Source organism: Molossus molossus, unplaced genomic scaffold (assembly GCF_014108415.1).
Source record: "Molossus molossus isolate mMolMol1 unplaced genomic scaffold, mMolMol1.p scaffold_m16_p_18, whole genome shotgun sequence".
Classification (NCBI taxonomy): Eukaryota; Metazoa; Chordata; class Mammalia; order Chiroptera; family Molossidae; genus Molossus; species Molossus molossus.
Genome location: NW_023425353.1, coordinates 68,170,705 through 68,193,051, shown reverse-complemented (window position 1 = coordinate 68,193,051; position 22,347 = coordinate 68,170,705). Strand labels below are relative to the sequence as shown.

At 56.9% G+C, this 22,347-nt stretch overlaps 1 protein-coding gene across 1 annotated transcript in view; it reads left to right on the top strand.

Annotated features, from left to right (window-relative positions):
* The window catches only part of LOC118632988 (contactin-6-like), a 149,322-nt gene that overhangs the window by 119,116 nt on the left and 7,859 nt on the right, over nucleotides 1-22,347 (top strand). Inside the window, 8 exon segments of the mRNA XM_036266329.1 lie at nucleotides 9,367-9,542; nucleotides 9,876-9,993; nucleotides 10,794-10,952; nucleotides 11,032-11,181; nucleotides 13,724-13,794; nucleotides 17,766-18,000; nucleotides 18,106-18,221; nucleotides 19,441-19,627. Coding sequence (XP_036122222.1) covers nucleotides 9,367-9,542; nucleotides 9,876-9,993; nucleotides 10,794-10,952; nucleotides 11,032-11,181; nucleotides 13,724-13,794; nucleotides 17,766-18,000; nucleotides 18,106-18,221; nucleotides 19,441-19,627 — 1,212 coding nt within the window.

Genomic DNA, 22,347 nt, shown 5'->3' with positions numbered 1-22,347 from the left:
CCGCGTGCTGAGGACTCGGCGGGGGGCCGGAGGGAGGCTGGCCGTCCTGTGCGGTGCCGAGAGAAAGCCAAGGGCCCTGTGCTGTCCGCACGCTGCTCCCAGAGAGCAAGGTGGACCCTGACACCGCAGGGCTGTCCCGCACCCTGGCCGTCATTCCCACAGAAAGGCCCTCCGACCCAAGTCCGGATCTCAGTCTCGGGTTCCGGAATCGCCGGAAGCGGGTTCTTTCAGGCCCGAATAGAATGGGGTTGGGGAAGGGAGGGCGGAGAGTCGAACTCACCCGGAGTCTCCTCTTCTGGCTTTTATTTCCTCGCCTCGTCACTCCTCACCCCCACGTCAGCGCAGAAGAAGCAGCCTCTTGGGCTGGGCCGCGCGACAGGGAGGACGCGTCTCCTAACCCCCTGCGCTGGCACCGCAGGCCCCCTCGCCCAGCGCTCTGCGCCCGTCTGGCCGCCAGTCCCTCGGGAGCGAGCGTGGGCGCCCAATGGCCGCCGTCGCGTGCTAGCAGCCTGGCCGTGAGCGGCGGGCACGTGGATTCATTAAGCGGAGTCCACGCGCCCTCGCCCGACGTGGACGTCGGACCCCGTTCTGATCGCCTGTTAGTGCAGAAGCGCGTTCCGTTCACGCGGTCACGTCCAGGGACACCGCAGTGGACCTTGCAGGCTCCCGAGCCGTGTTTCCTCCGTCAGACGCCTCCGATTGTACGCGGTTGATTTCTCTCGCCGGTTCTTCATTGGTTCCCTTTGCTCGGGGCGCTGTCTTCTAACGCGCGTCCTGAATAGTTCCAGCGTTGACGTGGAAACGAAAGGGCGAGCGGGCCGCTGTTGGCCGTGGTGCCCCTGTGCAACGAGCTCGAATCGGACTCGCCGGCGACGCCAGGGTGCCCAGGGCACTGAGCAGGTAACCCTGGGCTGGCTCAGCGCTGCGGCTCACCGCCCCCCAGCCAGCACGTGTGGGAAGAGGGAAGCGTGTTAAGTAACGTCGGCCACCTGGTGTGGTTGGATCACCAGAGGGCAGAGTCAGCATCTCGTCGCACGACTGGCTGCTTTGTCTTCCCCGTGCGAGGTTTGGGTCGTTCCGCTGTGCGGTCCTGTGAGCATCCCTGAGTTAGTCACTTTCTCCTTGGCTTCCTCAGGTCGGCTGCGTTTCCTACGCACTTGATTACTCCTCAGATCCGTCTCTCCTGTGACCCTGAGATACCAACCTGCCTTCCCGCAGGAGCCCGCGGCCAGAACGCCAGGCTTCTCGTCTGGGTGTAAACACTTATCTTGGTAAAATGCATCTTCCAAAGGATTTTTGAGAAAGAATTCGGGAGAGATGTATTTTTTTTTTTAGATTTTTCATGTCTGAAGGTGTCTTTATTCTATGCTTATCTGTGATGGATGGTTTAGCTGGAGGTAGAAATCTGGGTCAGGAATCATTCGTCTCAGACGTAGGGAGCTGCCCCTTGGCTCTAGGAGCCGAAACCAGGTTCCGAAACCGTTTGGACCCCTGACCCCTTTGTGCATCTCTGCTCTGCCCCCTGGAGAGGGTGTTCCTCCTGGTGCTGCCGTGGCCGGCTGGGGGGTCCTGGGGCGGGTCTGCATGCCGCTCGCTGGAGCCTGGTCACCCTGCGAACCCATCCTTCTGGGGCCTGGTCTGTCTTCCTGAACAACTTCATCATTTCCTCCGTGTCTTTTCCTGAGATGCATCCTGTATCCAAGTGAGCGTTCGTAAACCTACTCCAGATTCTGTCTGTCTGCCTGTAGATATGCATGTATCTATCCGTGTGTGATTTATTACGTTTTGCGTATGTAGATACACTTTGTACACATCTGTGTAGGCTTGTGTAGCTAGATAGACCGGCAGGCAGGCAGGTAGTAGGTAGTGTTTGTGAAATGCACACAGGATAGAGAAACAGCTTTTCGGCTGGGCTTTGTGGGTGGCTCTCTCAGCCGCACCCCCCACACATGCCGGTTCATTTCTGTGTTTAACGTGCTAACTGCCCTTTGCGGTTTCTACGCCCCTTTATGTGACCCCGCTCTTCTCGACTCCGTCTGAAAACACGACGGACAGTTTGGCCTCCCCGTTGGATCGTCCCTGCACTCTGCTCCCCCAAACCACGTTCCCCTTCTTCTGTTTTGATCCCTGTTTTCATCGAGAGACGGACGGAGGGGCTTCGCGAACCTTGTCGTTTGCTTGTGTTGATAGAGGGGCAACTAAAGGTCGCAGAGAAACCTCGGATCGAGCACGTGGGCTCACTGACCTGCTGGACTCACCCCGAGATGTTGGGGCCAGGACACCGCCTTGGGAAATTTTAAGGATGCTGTATTGAGGTCTTTTTTCCCCCTTAGGCTGATCATTTCCTTAGGTGGCTGTCCCCACCTCCTGCCCTGGCTTGCTGGGTTCCCAGAGGGCAAAGGACCCGCAGCCAGCGCCCCAGGCTGAGTGAGGTCGCAGACACGGATGGATCTCTGCCTCAGACACAGGCGCCCCCGCACCTCCCTCCAGCCGGCACCAATTATCCTCTTCAGGCTGTTACCTCACATCTCCTGCTGCTAAGTGGCCCAGATCTGCCCAGCGCCGCACAATCCGTCATTAAACATTCACAGTGCGGGAGAAACTCCTGTCCCGCGCGGCCGACGTAGCTTTACGCCAACAACGTAACACCCTCATCCGCCGCGAATACCGCTCGGGTATTTGTATAATAAATAAAGATAAAGGAATGGAAGAACTGTGAGCATAGGGAAGGTGCGGCAGCATGCGGGACCGCACCCTGGACGGAGGACCGCACGTGGGGGGCTGACTGCCCGGGGTTCCCCCCTCCGGAGCCGGGTCGGTTTCCACGTGGAGGAATCAGAGACACAGGCCACCAGACAGGAAGCAGGAAATAACGCAGCAGAAATGTCCGTTACTCCCGCAGGGCAAGGAAGACAAAAGTCAGGGATCGGAACCAGCCGAACAGAATGAGGCCGCTAGCCTGCTCGACCTTGAGCCGAGACGCCCACAGGACCGTGTCCTCGTCACAGAAACAGAACGAAACAGGCCCGTTCTCGTGCCTGCGGATCACGCTCCGTTCATGCCCATTCCCGACTGGGTTCAGCTCTTTTTCAGCTGCCCCTCGAGAAACGTAACCTGCCTGCGGAAAATATAAGTAAAAGCATTTCCGTCCTGACACACAAGGCCTGGGATTGAACCAAACGTTACCGGGCAGGGCGGGAGCCGGGCACCGAGGATGGACGCGGAGAAAAACCTGTCGGCACCCACAGCTGACCGGCACGTGGGGTCGCCGTGGTCGGGAACAGGTGGTGGGAGGAGGAACTGAAGACGAGAAATGCCATCTGCTGCAACCTGGCGGAGGTCCCAGGCTGGAAAGCGCAGGAGGCGGAGCGAAGAGCGGCCCGGGGCGGCCTCGCGCGGGCCAGCAGGCGGGAAGCGTGCGAACGGGGCCGGCGGTGGATCGAGACGGTCCGGCCGCAGCGCGGGCAGCAGAACGGGACAGACCACCGGAACGCAAGGGCCGCGTGGCCGTGCACAGTGCTTCTGACACGGCTGGACTGGGGGACCTTCACGTCCGAATCGGGAGAAAGTGAGGCGTCAGCAACATTTGGGGCAGGGTTTGCCACAGATTAGAAAATAAAGATAAAACCTAGAAAAGAGCAGGCATCCGACTGGGAACATTGCATCCCCGCTGAGGGTAAACACAAAGGCAAGTTTAAGACCACCTGGTAGTGAAAACAAAGGAAAGGAAGACCATCCTGTTACGACAGATACAGTACCCATCCCGTTCCGACAGATACAGTGTCCATCCTGTTACGACAGATACAGTATCCATCCTGTTACGACAGATACAGTACCCATCCTGTTACGACAGATACAGTATCCATCCTGTTACGACAGATACAGTATCCATCCTGTTACGACAGATACAGTACCCATCCTGTTACGACAGATACAGTACCCATCCTGTTACGACAGATACAGTATCCATCCTGTTACGACAGATACAGTATCCATCCTGTTACGACAGATACAGTACCCATCCTGTTACGACAGATACAGTACCCATCCCTTCCGACAGATACCTGTATCCAATCCTGTGACGACAGATCAGTACCCTCCTGTTACGACAGATACAGTATCCATCCTGTTACGACAGATACAGTGTCCATCCTGTTACGACAGATACAGTATCCATCCTGTTACGACAGATACAGTATCCATCCTGTTACGACAGATACAGTGTCCATCCTGTTACGACAGATACAGTGTCCATCCTGTTACGACAGATACAGTACCCATCCTGTTACGACAGATACAGTGTCCATCCTGTTACGACAGATACAGTGCCCATCCTGTTACGACAGATACAGTGCCCATCCTGTTACGACAGATACAGTATCCATCCTGTTACGACAGATACAGTATCCATCCTGTTACGACAGATACAGTATCCATCCTGTTACGACAGATACAGTGTCCATCCTGTTACGACAGATACAGTACCCATCCTGTTACGACAGATACAGTACCCATCCTGTTACGACAGATACAGTGTCCATCCTGTTACGACAGATACAGTGTCCATCCTGTTACGACAGATACAGTACCCATCCTGTTACGACAGATACAGTACCCATCCTGTTACGACAGATACAGTGCCCATCCTGTTACGACAGATACAGTGCCCATCCTGTTACGACAGATACAGTATCCATCCTGTTACGACAGATACAGTACCCATCCTGTTACGACAGATACAGTATCCATCCTGTTACGACAGATACAGTGTCCATCCTGTTACGACAGATACAGTACCCATCCTGTTACGACAGATACAGTACCCATCCTGTTACGACAGATACAGTACCCATCCTGTTACGACAGATACAGTACCCATCCTGTTACGACAGATACAGTACCCATCCTGTTACGACAGATACAGTACCCATCCTGTTACGACAGATACAGTGTCCATCCTGTTACGACAGATACAGTATCCTCAGACATCTGGGAGCTGAGACAGTAGCCGGCAGGAAGGAAAACCCAGAAGACAGTGGAGTGGCCCTTTCAAAGGACTGAAACGTAATACCGGTGAGAATCCTATTCCCAGCCAAAGCCTCCCTTGTGAAGACAAATCGCAGGTGCTTTTCCACAGACAAAACCTGCGACAACCGTCACTTTCAAATATGCACTAAAAGGGCTAATGGCGTTTATGCGTTGAAAAGGAATAGGATCCCGGAGAGAAGCCTCTAGCGGATGAAGAAGCAGAGGGCTAGGTGTTAACAAGCAGGATGATTTGAGATCTGAGGAATTAGGGACAGGGCCGGGTTCTAAAGGGATTTATTTCTAGTCTGCACACGTTCGCTGGCGAGAGAAAATATCAGGGAGTGTTGTCACCTGTTTGAAGTGCTATTTACACAGGCGTTTCCCGTAGGGCGGTATCTTAGCAACATTTCCTAGACTGTCAGGGACAAGGGGGGGGACCACAGGCCTGGACGGAGGGAGGAGGGTCTGGGCTTTGCTTCTGCACCCCTCCGCCTTTCGAGGGAGCCGATAACTTCAGAGCCCCCTGAGCGGTAATTACTCTGAGCACTGACCCCAAACGACTGTCCCTCACAGATGGCGTTTCCATGTGCGTGAAGATGCCCAAGAAGCAACGGAAAATAGACTCTCCTGGGTGGCCAGGGAGACCGAGGGCTCACGGGTCGGCGGCCCTGGTCCCGAAAGGTGGGAAAGGTGTGTGAAAGCGTGACCAGACCTTAATACGGGGACACGTCCCAGCTGTGTTTAAAGAAACCACGCTAAACAATCCTGACAGAAGTTTTGAAATAATTAGTGTTCGTGTCTCCTGAGGCGCTCAGAGCTGAAGATGTGTCTGGACACGTCATCCTCGATTAACTGTGCGGGTCTGAGTGAAGCTATTTATTGAAAGCGGTGTACATTTTATTAAACCTTTTTTTTTTTTTTTAAACATCGACGTGAGAGAGACACATCAAGTGGTTGACACCCACAGGACCCAACCAGGGCCGGGGACAAACTGCAACCCAGGTTCGTGCCCTTAGCGGGAACCGAACCCCAGTCTCTCTGGACCATGGGCCGACACTAACCGCTGAGCCAAATTGGCCAGGGCTAAACCTTTTTTTATTTTTTATTTATTTATTTTTTTATCCTCACCCGAGGACATTTTTCCATTTTTTTGTTCAGGTAGAGTGGGAGGGAGAGAGAGGAACAGAGAGAGAGAGAGAAACATTGATGTGAAAGAGACACATCGAGTGGCTGCCACCTGCACAACCAACCAGGGCCGGGGACAAACTGCAACCGAGGTACATGCCCTTAGCGGGAACCGAACCCAGGTCTCTCAGGACCACAGGCCGACGCTCTAACCACTGAGCAAAACCGGCCAGGGCCTAAACCTTTTTTTTTTTTAATCCTCACCCGAGGACATTTTTCCATTTTTTGTACAGATAGAGTGGGAGGGAGAGAGAGGAAGAGAGAGAGAGAGAGAAACATCGATGTGAAAGGGGCACATCGAGTGGCCGCCATCCGCACGACCAACCAGGGCCGGGGACAAACTGCAACCGAAGTACGTGCCCTTAGCGGGAACCGAACCCGGGTCTCTCCAGACCGCAGGCCGACGCTCTAACCGCTGAGCCAAACCGGCCAGGGAGGGCCTAAACCTTTTTTTATACTTCTTAAGAATAGCACAGTAAAGCAAGTCATTTTCATAGGATTTTTATCTCCCTGAAATTGATTAAAAATGGTAAATATTACGATTCCATAACTTTGTGAATTCTTCATGACTGTTGTCATTCGTATTGAGGATAATCGTCTAAAAGTGATCAGTCCTGCACTGGTCGGTTTTGCTCAGCGGTTAGAGCATCGGCCTGCGGTCCAGAGAGACCCGGGTTCGGTTCCCGCTAAGGGCACGTACCTCGGTTGCAGTTTGTCCCCGGCCCTGGTTGGTTGTGCAGGTGGCAGCCACTCGATGTGTCCCTTTCATGTCGATGTTTCTCTCTTTCTCCCTCCCACTCTATCTGAACAAATAACAAAAAATGTCCTCGAGTGAGGATAAAAAAACAAAAAAGTGATCAGGCCCCATCACTTTCGATAGACGCTGAGCGGGAAAGGGGCCCCTCTCTTCACACAGAAAAGCAGAGAGAGCAGTATGAGGAAGGTCCACATGCTCATCAAAAGGGCGGATCATCGCCCACTCGTGTCCCCAAGACACACCCCAAATAGGCAGAGGCAGATCCCCCACATCATAGAGTTTCATTCATAAATTTCAGACCATCTCTTTAAAAGGTAAGGAAATATTTTTAACAAAACAACAAAACCAGCTTTCTTTATTTTAAAAGTGAAACCCCATTCCTAAATTATATGCAGGTGGTGGTCTCATAAATATGCACACGCGTGTGTAGACGGAACATTGACGCAGACACCCCCACGAATGTTCAAGTGCGTGTACCAGCTTCTCCCCCGCGGCAGCTTCTCCCCCACGGCAGCTTCTCCCCCGCGGCAGCTTCTCCCCCGCGGCAGCTTCTCCCCCGCGGCAGCTTCTCCCCCGCAGCAGCTTCTCCCCCGTGGCAGCTTCTCCCCCGCGGCAGCGCTGTTCCCAAGCATCGCTTCTCAGAATCCCTGGTTTCCCAAGATGGACCAAAAATGTTCCCCAATCTAGTAGATGTAGAAAACCTAAGATTAAGTAACTTTTAAGTAGTTGCTCTAGACTCGGGAATGAGAGTTTTTAACATGATCAGATGTACTGAGAAATCCGAGACGCCGATGCGGCACATGGAGCAGTCACGTCAGTCAGCGGAAGCTTGTTTATCTCCCCGACACGTCGCTGACCAGTAACGCTCCCCGCCGTGACTTTACCGTGGGCACAAAGCAGCGGAGACTCTGAGGCCGTAGCGAACGTAGTTCGGGTTTTCCTTCACCAGGAATTTCGGTTCAGACTGAAGGCGCGAGGCAGCCTCTCTCCAAGCGTGGTCCGGGACCGAGGACATCGAGGTCGGTGGAGGCAGAGGGTGAGAACCCACGTCCCAGGTCCCGTGGGCTCGGAGACCCACCGAAACAGTCCTTCTGGGGGGGGGGAGGCAGGGAGTCACATCTTGAACTCATTCCCCAGAAAATTCACACGCACACCACCGATTTTTAACTAGTGGACTAGAATTTTTGACAAATATTGAGGAGATGTGCAAGGAGGATAAAATTATACCAAATAAAAATAAACCTATTTCTCTCTATGTTTTTGTTTCGTGTTGTTTTGCTTTTTCAAGTGAACGCGGCTTAGAGAATTTCACTTTTACTAACGACAGAGTCCAGCACCGTCCACGCTCCTCCGTGACGCGTGGGTCTCAGGCGGTCCCGGGGTCGCGCCTCCGTACAGAGCAGGGAGGGTTGGGGCACACGAGGAGCCCGCGTTACTGCAGCCTGGCGTGTGCTCTCCCGGGTGGGGGGACGAGGTGTGTGTACCTCCCTCTGCTCCCCGGAGCACGCCCAGTGGCTGACAGACAACCCCCTGGTGTTAGAGCTTCTGAGAAGCCGGATGGGAGCAGAGAGCTGACCCACGGACCCCGCACGGGCCTCGCTCCCCCTCAGAAGGCATCAGGCGCGTCAGGCTCTCTGCGAGCGGCCTGGTCCGTGTGCCCCGTGATCCTGGCTGGAGCCGGTGGCTGTGCCGAGGACCCTCCCAGTCCGAGGACCCGTCCGTTCAAGTCTCCAATCAGAGGGATGACAGGCCTCGGAGCCCAGCCCTCGGACGTCCCTCTGAACCCGGGGTCCGTGCAGCGTGAGCACCTATGAACAGGTGGGCGTCGCGGCTGATACTGCTGGAGGGAAGTCTGTTTTATGATAGATGTGTGATTCCAACATGCAAAACCTGCATAGAAAGGGAAGCCTTGTCACGTTGCGTCGTTCACAAAAACGCACCTGCGTCAGAAGCAGGGCGTGCTGGGCTCACACGCGTCCTGCACACGGATGACGACACGACTCTCTCTGACTACCGCGAGACCTCAGGGACAGTGTGTCCATGCGCAGGCCGTCACCATCCGCTCCTGAGGGCCGTGGCGCTGTGTGGACCGCAAAGCCGTGGCTGGAATTTCGGGGTCATGATGTGGCGTGTCCTCCGTGTACGGAATGCTGTGTTTTGAGTCCACAGTTGTTGTCTTTAATAAACTATTGATTGTCCTATAAAGTATGAGTCACACTGTGTATCTGGTCTTATTTCCCGTAATGAGCTAAACGCTGAGCGTGGACACACGGACCCGGGGCGGGGAGGTGCTCATCCGAGTGTGGCCGGACTCCGAGCCCGGGGTGCCCCTCCAGCAGCCGCCTCTCAGAGCCTCGTCCTGGACGAGCGCGACAGTCACGACCTTCCTCCCACAGAGCGTACTGTCCTCACTGTCCCGCCGGCGCCCCTGGACCTCACGGTGGGCGAGAGCGTGGTCCTGTCCTGCCAGGTGGCCCACGACCCCTCCATGGACGTCGAGTTTGCGTGGTCTTTCGACGGACGCGCCGTCGACTTGAAAAGGGGCTCGGCCCATTTTGAGAGGATTGGAGGGGTGAGTTGCTGAAAATGTGAAGTGTTTGCCCGATTGAACCGAGTCTTTTCACGCATCCACGCCTTCCGTCAGCCCCCTCCCGGCGTGCACTCGCGGGACAACCGCTGTCTGGTTCTGACCCCGCACCCGTGTCTCTCTGATGGTGTTGGGCGTCTGTCGTGGAAATGCTCAGGTTCTGGGACGATGAGGAGGAAGGGGGTGATAAAGGGGACCACGCACGCTGAAGGGCATGTACCCGGGCGTCACAGCCGCCCTCTCTGACGCTCGTCCCACGGCGGGATCCTGGGGCTGCCAGGGGTGCTCACGCTGTCGCCCCCTCTGTTCTGCCCGCAGGGATCCGTCGGGGACTTGATGATAAGGAACATCCAGCTGAGTCATTCGGGGAAGTATGTGTGCACAGTGAGGACACCCCTGGAGAGCTTGTCGGCTGAAGCTGACGTCATTGTCAGAGGTGAGCCTCCGGGCAGACAGGACGAGCGGCCAGAAGTGTTCACGGGAAGTGGCGGGTCTTCGAGTAACATCACGATAAAGAAGTGAGAAGGCCCGGCCAGTGTGGCTCAGTGGACGGAGCGCCGTCCCGCGGACTGAGAGGTCCCGGTTCGATTCCCGGTCAGGGCACAGGCCTGGGGTTTGGGCTCCATCCCCAGTAGGGGGCGTGCAGGAGGCAGCTGGTCGATGCTTCTTTCCACATGGATGTTTCTCTCTAAAAAAAATCAATGAAAACTTTTTTTTTTTAAGAAGGAAGATAAATAGGAAATATATATATATATGATTTTCTGAATTCCAAGACCCAGCGTCTGGGCGGTGAGGGTGTGGACAGTGACCGGGCAGGTTGTGTCTGTCTAAGGCGTGGTCGATCGGGAGGTGCTGCCGGCCCCGAACCCGGGCCCGGTCACCTCGCACCTTCTCGCGGAGACGGTCCAGCCGCCTTCCCGCCCTCCCCAGGCCAGCTGCGCTCGCACGAGTCAGCTTTGGGGGCAGCGGACCAGAGTGGCCCTCCTACCTGAGGTTCGCGTCTTATCGAAGGACAGCCCGTCCGTGGCCGGCACTTCCTAATCCTCAAAGGAAGCGATTCTCAGCTAATCTCTCAGCATGGGAGCTGCGTTAATAAGGCTTAATCACCAGCCATGTGCTAAGATATATTATGTCCAATATTTTATTTTCTAAGCATAACAGAAAAAAAAAAGATCCCTGCCCCAGACTGATGACGGTAAGAATTTCCAATAGTCACCCCAAACTGTACTCCCCCAGGCCCCCCCGGCCCCCCCGAGGACGTCCGCGTGGAGCACATCTCCGCCACGACCTCGCAGGTGCGCTGGCGGCCGGGCCCGGACAACAACAGCCCGATCCAGATCTTCACCGTCCAGGCCCGCACCCCCTTCTCCGTGGGCTGGCAGGCCGTGTCCACCGGTAGGTGCGGGCTTGGCGACTGGGACAGCCAGCGCTCCGTCCGTCTGCTGGGCGTGCTCACCGGTGCCCTTCTCTTCAGTCCCAGAAGTCCTCGGCGGCCAGACGTCGGAAGCCACGGCGGTGGGGCTGAGCCCCTGGGTGGAGCACGAGCTCCGCGTGGTTGCGGGCAACAGCATAGGGATTGGGGAGCCGAGCAAACCCTCCGAGCTGTTCCGAACCAAAGCATCAGGTAGGAGGTGGGGCTCCTCCGCAGCGGGGTGGGCGCAGGGCGTGGCTGCCGCTGGGAACGCCCTGCAGGGTGCCTGTGTCCCCGCCAGGGACCCTGACCGGCCTCGCGGTCGCGAAGGGGTGTGCAGAGCCCGCGGCCTGCCCTCCGGACGGCGTGCTCGGTGGGGTGGTCGCGGGGACGCACATGTGTGAGAGGAGGCCTTGCAGAAGCCGGCCTCCCATCTCCCCTCCTTCACCACCAGTAGAGGATCCGGGGATCTGCAGGGGGTGGCTTCCCGCTAGTTCCGCGAGCGTGGTGGCGGGAGCTAGTCCAGACTGTTGGTGCGACAGCCGGACATTTCCAACCGTAGCCCAGCTGCGGCCGAGCTGCAGCTTCCCTGAGCCGTAGTGTCAGCTCTGCCCACCGACGGGGAGCCCCACACGCACTGGACAGAGCAGGAGAGAGCACCGCGGGGTCACCAATGTCCACACCACAGCGACACCCCCTTACGCTCCCTGTGGATCCCCTTCGTCCCACTCAGTCCCCCACGTCCCGGCACATTTGGTCCACTCGCTGCATGTAGCTCACAGAGCTCAGCTTCTCCTCCCCTCCCGTGACGGGGTCACTACGCCGTTGCTTCTTGGACACACGCACGACCTCAGCCCCGAGTCCCTGTTAGGTACCAAACGCACCGTGTAAACTAAAGGCAACACCAGCATTTTCCCTGTGAGCGGGGGCCGAACGTCACAGAGGACAGCGAGGTTCCGAGCGGAGACGTCCCCTGATGGAGGAGGGAACTCAGACCCTACGGCGGCCGGCTGTGCCAGGCCCTCGGGGTTTGGACCCAGGCAGCTGGGCTGCACCTGGGGCAGGAGAGAGGCCGGGAGGACGTGTGTGGTCCCCGAGCTCCCGGGCCTGGCCCATTGGGCGACTGCGGCTCGCGTAGGTATCAGCTGCAGTCAAGCCGTTTCCGGCCGATCGACACCGAGGTGGCTTCCGGCAGGGCGGACTCCCGGTTCTCACGGGGGCACCTGTGTGCCACCTCCTGTCAGCCACGGACACGTGTTGAGCCGCAGACGGGGGTTCGGGTCCGTAAGGATTCCCGAGGGTCCCGATCCCAGGGACCTGTGTGGGTTCCTGTTCTGTGTCACCAAAGGCAGCCTCACTGTGCTTTGAGGGTGAGCGTGGTTCGCGGGGAAACCAAATGAAGGAAGGACCCTGACTCCCCAGAACACTGGACAATTTGTAAAGAGTGAGGCAAAGCATACGCTTCGGTAGTTTCCACACAGGCGTAGACGAGTCAGCGGCCTGAGCTGGTGTCCCTGTGGGCTGTTGGGGACCAGAACCCTGAAGGGCAGAGCCCACCGACTCCCGCTGCTTTTGGCCACCCACGTAGGGAGACGGGAGTAGGGTGGAGGCCGAGGTCCGGAGGGAATCGTCAAATAAACTGACGATCAAAGCAGGCGAAGTCAGGGTAAACGCGAATACGAAAACGGATAATACCTGACTCAGGCTATTATTAAAAAGAAAAATCAGATTCTTACATAACTGTCGTTAATGAGCTAAACATCCGTATGAAATGGGAATAAATAAAAGAAGTAGCCAGACGTATCCCCGTGGTCTCCACGGTGGAAGGACACTTCGCAGTGAGCACCTAGACCTCAGGTGTGTTACTTTGCACCTCGGGCATCCCCACCTCTGGGTACTGCTCAGAGGACACTGCACAGAATTCGGCATGTCCAAGCTTATCCGCAGATTTGGGGTCCTTTTGCCATCATTTCAAGAACAAGAGGATTTTTAACATTTCTACATGAAGTGAAACTCCGTGCTGATTACGCACTGGACACTCACATCGACGCCCCGTCGTCACCAGTGTTATCACCTTACCTCACCCACTGACCGTCCACTACAGCAGGTCTCACGAGGACGTGGTGGACGGGCGTGTGCTTTTCCGACTCATAAAAGCGACCCAAGTCGGGATGCTCTGCCGCGGAGCCTTAGAGGGCCGGGGAGAGGCAGAGACGCCGCTCGGTCACGCCGGGGGCGCGAAAACGTCCGTCCGTCTGCCCGTCCACTCTGAGCTGAGACCTGTGGCTCAAGCACGGGTTACAAGACAGGAACTCACCCAATGCTATGTCACTTAAGAATGCATTTTTCGATGTTCACACATCCTGAGGACGGCCAAAGAGAAAAACCATTTTCGGCTGTTTATTGACACGACGGGGAATTAATTAACGGCTGGCTCAGAAGTGTGCTTGCAGCCCAGCTGTGCACAATCAGGCCTGAATCACGGTGTTGCTGTCGCCCTCCGAGGGGAGACCGTTCTGCCAATTAGCCGATGATGCATAATAATGTCAGATACATGATGCTACTCGACTTTTAATTAATTTCGGAGCCGGGGTGCTCCTGCGTCAAACGCAGGCCGTCCTCTGTGTGAGGAACCGGGGTGTGGGTGCGCCCCTCCGTGTTCAGGAGCAGCGCTCCCTGGAGGCGACACCCACACCCGAACCCCAGGGCGGAGACGCGCTCATGACCGGGCCGCCTTCCCTCTGGTTGCTTTCAGCCCCCACCGTGGTGCCGACCAACATCCAGGGAGGAGGAGGAAGCCGGTCGGAACTCGTTGTGACGTGGGAGGTAACTTTCTGAACAACTGAGTTATTCTGAAGGAAAAAGATCCGCTGGCCAGGAAGAATATGGAAAACAAGGGGGGTACAGAAATACAGGGCACGGGAGGCTGAGGGAGCCCTGCGCGGTGGGGGGCTGGGCGCCTTTCTCGTTTCTACTGAAGTGAGAAAGGACGACTAAGGGAGCGCAGGCCTCGTCCAAATATGTGGAAAACAACTTTGGGGGCCATGGGAGGGATGGGCATGGAGGGGGCATGGAGGGGGCATGGGAGGGATGGGCATGGAGGGGGCATGGAGGGGGCATGGAGGGGGTGGGCATGGAGGGGGCATGGAGGGGGGCATGGGAGGGATGGGCATGGAGGGGGGGCATGGAGGGGGGCATGGAGGGATGGGCATGGAGGGGGGCATGGAGGGGGGCATGGAGGGGGGCATGGGGGGGTGACATGGAGGGGGTGGCAGCGTCTTCATCGTCCTTTGATGACCGGCACGTGGTTTTCTCCTGGCCCGGGGAACCACCCGTCCGTGCGTCACACCCCGAGAGTGCAGCAAACGATGCTGTTGTCCTGCCCTTGCTCTCGGAACCCTTCCAGCCTGTTCCCCTCCATCCAGATGAAAGCTTGGCAGACCCGGTAGCTTTTACCGTCATTATTCTTGAGCATTAACATGCAGGCTCCCTCTGTACTGGCTGAAAACCCCGCCTGGCTCCCAGCCTGCACGGGGACGTTCAGCGAGGCTGGGTTCCCATCGGCGGCCACTCGGGCCCTCAGCCTGAGCGTCTCACGGTGACGGGCACACGCTCGGAACCCTACCTGTGCTGGTTGGCTCAGCCTCCCGTCCCGTCCAGCACGGACCCTAGCGACTCCGGGCCGTCGGGCTGGGGTCGCGAGGGAGACAGGGCACGTCTGATCGCCGGAGCATGTGTGACTGCTATTTCCCAGGCGGTGGTGTTTGTTTTGGGGGTGGACCTGCACGGGCAGATGGGGTCCCAGAGGCCCACGGAGAGGTGGTCCTTGTGCACCACCTTCGTGGCTTTGGGGGCTGCGCTGGGCGGTCCGCTTCCGCCCCCACAGCAAGACCAGGGGTTGGTGACACCCCTTTCAGACAGAAACCCGAGCTTGGAGATCCGTGTCGGTGGTCCCCACCTGCTCGTCACGGGTCCTGAGTCAGAATTCCAGGTGTCCCCGAGCCATGTCACGGTTCCGGACAGGGCGAGGTCATCTAGTCACTCCCGTCGCCCCTACACACCCCACAAAGGCAGAGGGGTGCAGTTCCCTCCAGTGCCAAACACTGTGTATTTTGCTTCCAGTAACCTAGGCTCCCCCACTTCTGGGCCCTTTGTCCACGACGTCTCTGTCGGTGTCTTGTCCATTTATGCTCTCGAGTACCGCACGTGGGAGGTGCAGGTGGGAAGGTCTCACATCAAACAGGGCGATAGACGCAGGCACCTAGGTCAAGTCCTCCGGAGCAGGGTGCCCACCTGCCCGGGGCGTCCCACCCGGGACCAGGGCCTCGGGCCTCGGCCCCCCCGAAAGCAGTGGCTCACGGTGTCCAAGCAGACGGCCCGGCTGTGTCCCCAAGTCCTTTGTTCTCCAGACGAGGCCGTGGGGCCAGACTTGGTTTGCAGGCCACAGTTTGCGGACTCCTGGTCTCTGCTGCAAGCTTAGGTCTCACGCTGTGGTAGAGATTTAACTGTTAGTCATTAGCGACTTGAACAGATCCCGCTGCCAGACACGTTCTGACGTTGTTCTACTGGTCACGTCCTCCGTCTAAAGGAGGACACGGCTGTTCGTTTCTCCCTCATCGGCTCTCTGCCCATGTGAGGAGGACAAAGTCCCTTTCCTGCCCCCTAAGTAAACCTGGGGCCTTTCTGAGGGAACCCCTTCAGGAACCCTGCTTTCTTCTGACCGACCCAGAGAGGTCCCCGCGGTGCCGGAGGGCCCGGCGTCCGCGTGAACTCTGAGGTCAGAGACGCCTCAGACACCAGATGTCAAGCAGATGCTCGGACTGACGTCCCACACGCCTCTTCCCTGTCTCCAGAATCGCCCGCCTCAGTGCTGGTCTGTTTGTGACCAGACGTGTGAGTCCAGGGACCTTTTTCTCCCCCGACGTCAGACCTGGCTCTTTCTTCCTCTGTCCACCGTCTGCCGTGGTCCGACGGTGCGGCTGCGAGAAATGGGTCATCTCCGCTCTTGGGGATAAATGTGAAAGCCACACGGGGGTACTGAGGGTCAGGGAAGTCTCGGTGACCAAGCAGGCCGGTCAGAGGGAGACCCAGACACTCCGTCCCTGCCCTGAGCTCGGCGGCCCCCCCGGCCTTGGTTCTTGTTTCCGTCACCTCCACGTTTCTACGTGGCCCAGTCCCCCCTCCGCGAGGCGCGTAGCTTTCCCTCTGTCAACACCACGGTGTCCGCCCTGCGCGCAGTCTGCGTGCGTTCTAGGGTCGCCGCCCACCTGGGCTCAGACCAAACCCTGCGGGGCGAGGAATTGCGTGGGTGTCCGTCACCCCAGAACACGAGGGTTCGGCAGCACAGTGTCGCACAGATCTGACCTGGACGGCGTCCGGTCCTGGTGCCCACGGCCGGGGAGGGAGTCGCGGCCCCTTCTCGTCCTGATCCCCTGACCGCGCAGGAAAACCTCCCGCAGGGAGTTGTGGGCGAGAGACGCAGGCCCGAGGCCCCCGCCGGCTGCCTAATCAGTCGATGAACATTTTCAGAAGAACAAGGAAGGCGTTTTCCTTTGGGAAAACTACATAAGTTTCAGGGATTAAAAAAAAAAAAGTACAACCTTCTGATGCACAGGTCGAATATCTGTGTCCATTCAGGCGTACATTCATTTTCATTTATGTTTTGTGATGGCCATGTTTAATATCCGGAGCGCGCTGGGGAACTTGGATCGAGTTTTGTTTGGGAATTTTAATGAGTTTAGACGTTCCGGGAATCGCAGAGAATTTGGCCTTTGTGGGAATTAGCAGGTTTTTTTGTTTTCTTTGTCAGGAAAATTGCACACGATGTCACTACAAATGGAAATGTCTGTGTAATCGTTTGGGATGGCCGCCCGGCCGGGTGGCTCCGTGGTTGAGCGTCGACCCTGCCCCAACAGGTCCCAGTTCGATTCCCCGTCAGGGCACGTGCCCAGGGTGTGGGCTGATCCCCAGTGGGGGGCGGGGAGGGGGCAGCCCATCGATGTTTCTGTCTCTCCCCCCTTTCCCTTCCTTTTTCTCTAAAGTCAATAAAGGGAAAAAAAAATGTTTTTAAGTTTGGGAGGCCTTTCTACTTTTGTGTTTGATAATACTACTCTTTGTCTTAAAGCAAAAGGTGTCACACGCTACTTATCTTAGCTGTACCTTACACGCATGTGTCAGAGCAGAACACAGCTAGCCATGGAAGGCAACACGTCATTTTGTGCCGAGTTTTAAGACTTATACCAAAGTATGAATATAAAATGTTTCAACCTATGAAAACCTAGTGATCCCCTAAATCATTTTATGATGACTCACACATAGTCGTGGGAAGAAATATAAACACATACAACTCGTTTTCTTTTCTTTTTTCTCCTCGCCTGAGGACATTTTTCCATTTTTTGCACAGATAGAGTGGGAGGGAGAGAGAGAGAGAAACATCGACGTGAAAGGGACACACCGAGTGGCTGCCACCCGCACGACCAACCAGGGCTGGGGACAAACTGCAACCGAGGTACGTGCCCTTAGCGGGAACCGAAGCCGGGTCTCTCTGGACCCCAGGCCGACGCTCTAACCGCTGAGCCAAACCAGCCAGGGCTACAACTCGTTTTCCATTTCTATTTAAAATGTTCGTTTACCGATCCGAGTGTCTTTAACTGGGACCATCTTCCTAAGTGGCCTCCCAGACGGAAGCATCGCTGCTTCTGCACGACCTCATTCAACGGGGGGTACGCGTGCTCGCGAACACGGTGACAGTCTAACTCACCGCGGGGCCGCTCAGTGATCGGTCACTTCTGCCCAAGCCCATTCCAGAGGAACTGCAGAACGGGGGCGACTTCGGCTACGTGGTCCTGCTGCGGCCGGTGGGCTCGGCCACCTGGACCAAGGAGAGGGTCCCGGCGGTGGAGTCGTCCCGATTCGTGTACAGAAACGACAGCATCACCCCACTCTCCCCCTTTGAGGTCAAAGTGGGGGTGTACAACAGCGAAGGGGAAGGGGTGCCGAGCACAGTGTCCATTGTCTACTCCGGGGAGGACGGTGAGTGGCGCCCGGCACCGGACGGTCCTCGCCACTGCAGGGGGTTGGCGTTTGTGCTCTGCAGACTGCTCCCCTAACCGTGGCTGTGTTTTTCTCGGACGGCAGAGCCTCGGCTGGCCCCAAGGGGGACCTCTGTCCAGAGTTTCTCTGCCTCGGAAATGGAGGTTTCGTGGACGGCCATCGCCTGGAACAGGAACACGGGACGTGTGCTGGGCTACGAGGTGAGTCACCTGACGCCACCGTCCCTCGGCACACGCCAGGCTCCTGTTCCCACCAGCCTGCTGCCCAGTGTCCAGTAGTTGTGTCCACAGCCACGGAGGGGGATCCGTGGCCGCCACCTTTCCAAGCAAGTAAACGAGCAAAGGGTAGCATTTAAAAAGTGACCGGAGATGATCTCATCTAATTATTCAAACCGCAGTCCCACATGTTTCTCGGGGCGAGGTGGGCATCTGATCCTGCAAGATCTCAAACCCGAGAAGAATTTCACTGGCCGCTGGCTGGGGGCGGGAGGACCTCATCTTGGAAAAGGCAGTTAAGGGAGAAGAAAAATCCTAGGCCCTCCTCAATGTGTCATTTATAAATATAGTCTATATAGAAGGAGGCACATCGCTTCCTTTACAAGGATGTACAAGGATGGCCCTTCAATTTCACCAAGAGATGAGACCGATCAGGGGGTAACACAGGTTACTCCATCCCGCAGTCGAAGAGTATCATTCTAACCTCCGTGCATTGCGCCTTGCTGTCCTCTCTCTCTCTCTCTCTCTCTCTCTCTGTCTCCTTCTTTTCACAAGAACCCTCTGGCCCAGACACGACGCTGTGCTCATCTGACAGGTGTCTCTGCCCCTCCAGTCCCAGCACAGCTCACCTCGCAGTTCGTCCTCGCCCGCCTCTCTGGGCGGCTCCTCTCTCCCCTCCTGACCTGGTCTTTGTCCACATCCTTAGAGCAGTTTCTGTATCGCTTCCTACACACACGTGCTCGGCTCCCAGCCCGAGCCAGCCCGTGAGGGGCTGCAGGCAGGGACACGCTCCGCTCCGGTGGTGTGTGTCAGTGCACCTGCGACAGAGCCGCGCGCGGGCACCACTCCCAACCTGCTGTGCTTGGAAGGTCGCCGGAGGAAGTGTCAGTGACAAAACCTCACGCCCGAGGTCTTCGGTGGCATGGCCCTTGTTTTGGTCTGACTCAGTATACACCCTCTGCTCAAGGTGGTCACCTTTCCATATCTCATGAAATAGTTTACATTGGCCACGTAGAAAAACACAGGTCCTCTGTTTCCACTGTGAATCTGTGTGTGTCATGTGTCCCCGTGAAGAGCAGATTTTGTTCCCCCGTTATAACCCGTTACGCAGAAGGTCCCCCGCCGTCTGGGCTCCTGTCTGCCTCCTCCCCCTCCGTGCTGGCCGTGGCCGGGAACCGTGACTGCCCCTCTGTTTGACGACCAGGTCTTGTACTGGACAGATGACCCCAGGGAGCCCACGATGGGTAAGATCAGAGTCCGTGGAAATGTCACGACCACGACCATCACGGGGCTGAGAGCTAACACCGTCTACTTTGCCTCCATCAGAGCTTACAACACCGGCGGGACGGGGCCCTCGAGTCCCCCAGTCAACGTCACGACCAGAAAGTCCCGTAAGTAGACCTGACCGCAGCGCCGGCTGTGGACAGACACGCACGTGTTTGCACGACTCCCCGGCAGCCGCTGACGCTGTGTTTGCTTGATTGGTTCGTCTGTGAGCTACAGATAATTGTCGAAAATTTCCAGTGACCCTCATAAACCGGTTCGGTATTTTTAAAATTCCAAAGGAGGACGCATTCCGAGTGTGCACATGAAATGCAGAAAGTGCCGTGTGGGAGGACACGGACGACGATGCCTTCTCCCAGCCTGAGTTCAACACCGCACCCCCACTGCATTCGAGGTGTCCATAGTCTCTCAGTCTCAACAGGACGGCCAGGAGGGGCGGCGCTGTCCCCTCGCAGGGCTGTGCTCGGCCCGGTCGGGAGAGCCACAGAAATGGCCAGGGCACACGCGAATCAACGCTTCCCGTCGGTCTCATCAGCCGAGCCCTGGGGCGTGGGCTCCACTGCGGCCCCTCACTGTCGGACCACCTAGGTCTCTCCTTCTGGGACCCCTGACCACCCCAGTTCACTGGAAGCCCCTGAGCTCCAAGAATTAACTCCTCTGCTTCTTTCTGTTTTCAAATGTGGTTTTACTGCTTTTTCAGAGAGAGACGAAGGGAGAGAGAGAGAGAGAGAGAAACATCGATGTGAGAGAGAAACATCGATCTGCCGCCTCCTGCACGCCCCCTACTGGGGATCGAGCCCACAGCCTGGGCACGTGCCCTGACCGGGAACCGAACCGGGTCCTCTCAGTCCAGGGGCGACGCTCCGCCCACGGAGCCACACCGGCCGGGCTCCTCTGCTTCTGTGTGTCCCCCTCAGTGCTCAGCCGGTGTCTGCCACAGAGGCAGGACCTACACCATAAAGGATGAAGAGGTGACTGTTGCCGCCTTGGTCCTCACAGTGGGTCTGGTCTGCACACATGTCCCATAGTAAGAGGCACAGCCGGGGGAGGTCTGATCAGAGGCCACCCGGGAGGAACCCCGATACTTGCTTCTCCTGACTGCGTAATGCTTTGCACCCCTTAGACACCGTCGATGGACGGGAACTACTTGTCCACAGGGTTTTCACAGCACGTTCCTGAGTGTCCGAGTCCTGAGGAAGAGGAGAAGCACGTTTGCTGGGTTCTGAGGAAGATCAGGCCTGCGACCGGCCACTGACTCACGGGAAACCAGCTGTGGCTGTGAGGCTGTGCTCTCCCTCCTCTGTGCTGGGGAACACAGGTCCTTGAAATAGTTTGAAAACCAGGAGATATAGAGTCTTCTCCCCGTAGACACGCAGTTGTCATGTCCACAAAGAACTGAGGAGTCGTGTCAGCTACTAGGCCTGTGGTTACGGTCATTACCCGCTTACGCCCTGTCACCAGGCAGCTGCCAGAGGCCCGTGTTCCACTTCTGGGTGCCTTGCGGTCGTATGACCTTGACCAGAACCAGACCTTCCCTTGGTCTGCTCTCGTTTTCCTACGTGTGAATGGAAATTCTCTTCTCTCGCTACCCTCCCAAGCTGAGGCACACACGAGGCACACACGCGAGGTGCACACATGATGTGCACACACAAGGCACACAAGGTGCACACATGAGGTGCACACATGAGGTGCACACGCGAGGTGCATACACAAGGCACACATATGAGGCGCACATGCGAGGTGCACATGCAATGTGCACACGCGAGGTGCACACTCACTTTCACATAGCACATGGAATCCCACTGATCAGTGTCAGGTGGACTGAGACCAGAGCAGGAAACTGTGTACGTCAAAAACACACATAACCATGTACACACACCTACACACACATACACACACACCTATACATACACACACCTACACATACCTATACACACATGCATCCCTAGATGCATACATGTAAACACTCATGTTTTTCTGTAACTCGAATCTGGTGGTTTGCGGGTCTGTGCAGCCTGGATGGACCATGTGATGGTTTGTGTGACCTGCTCTAATTTTTAAAGCAGAAAACCTGTTTTTGACATCAGACCTGTCTAGTTGACCCACTTGGTCCTACAAATGGGCTTGAGTGAAATTTAGATTAAACACCAAGAACCATATTAGTAGCTTTTCTGAGTTTTAACACATGACAGCCTCTCCGAGGAGGGGGACCTGTCTTTGGAAGCAGTCGCTTGCCGGGGACTTCCCGGATGAGGCTGGCGTGACCGCGGCGGGAACGAGGGGAGGGCCGGACATTCAGGGGGGCTCCGTGTTTCCGTGGCTCCCGCCCTCGTTCCAGACAAAATGAAGCAAAGAAAACCCTGGTGACTCGTCATCCATGTCACAGAAACCTTGTTGCAATGTTTCCGAAACCTGAGCTTACCGGTCTGTGCTCGAGCCGGGACCAGGACCAGGCAGCCAGGACGGAGGACACGGAGGCCCTGGGCCCGTCTCGCGGGCGCCGGATGGCAGCCGACTGGCAGCCGGACCCTCCCTGCTCCTCGGCCGCCCCGAGCTCGGTCGGTGGGCTGCTCACCCGGCTGGGAAACGGGCCAGAAGCAGCTCGATTCCCCTCTGGCTACGGCCCGAACCCCGACTCGGTGTCTGAAGCCGAAGTCGCTGCCCCACCTGCTCCACACGGGTCTGCGTTGGGAAGGGGTCTCCTGCTGGGGTCCTGGGTGGGCCAGGCGGCTCCTGTCGGGGACTCCCGGGGAGACGCGTCTCCCTGCCTCTTCTGGGTCCTGGAGACTGTCAGTGTGCGGGCCCCCCGTCTCCCGTGACAGCAGCG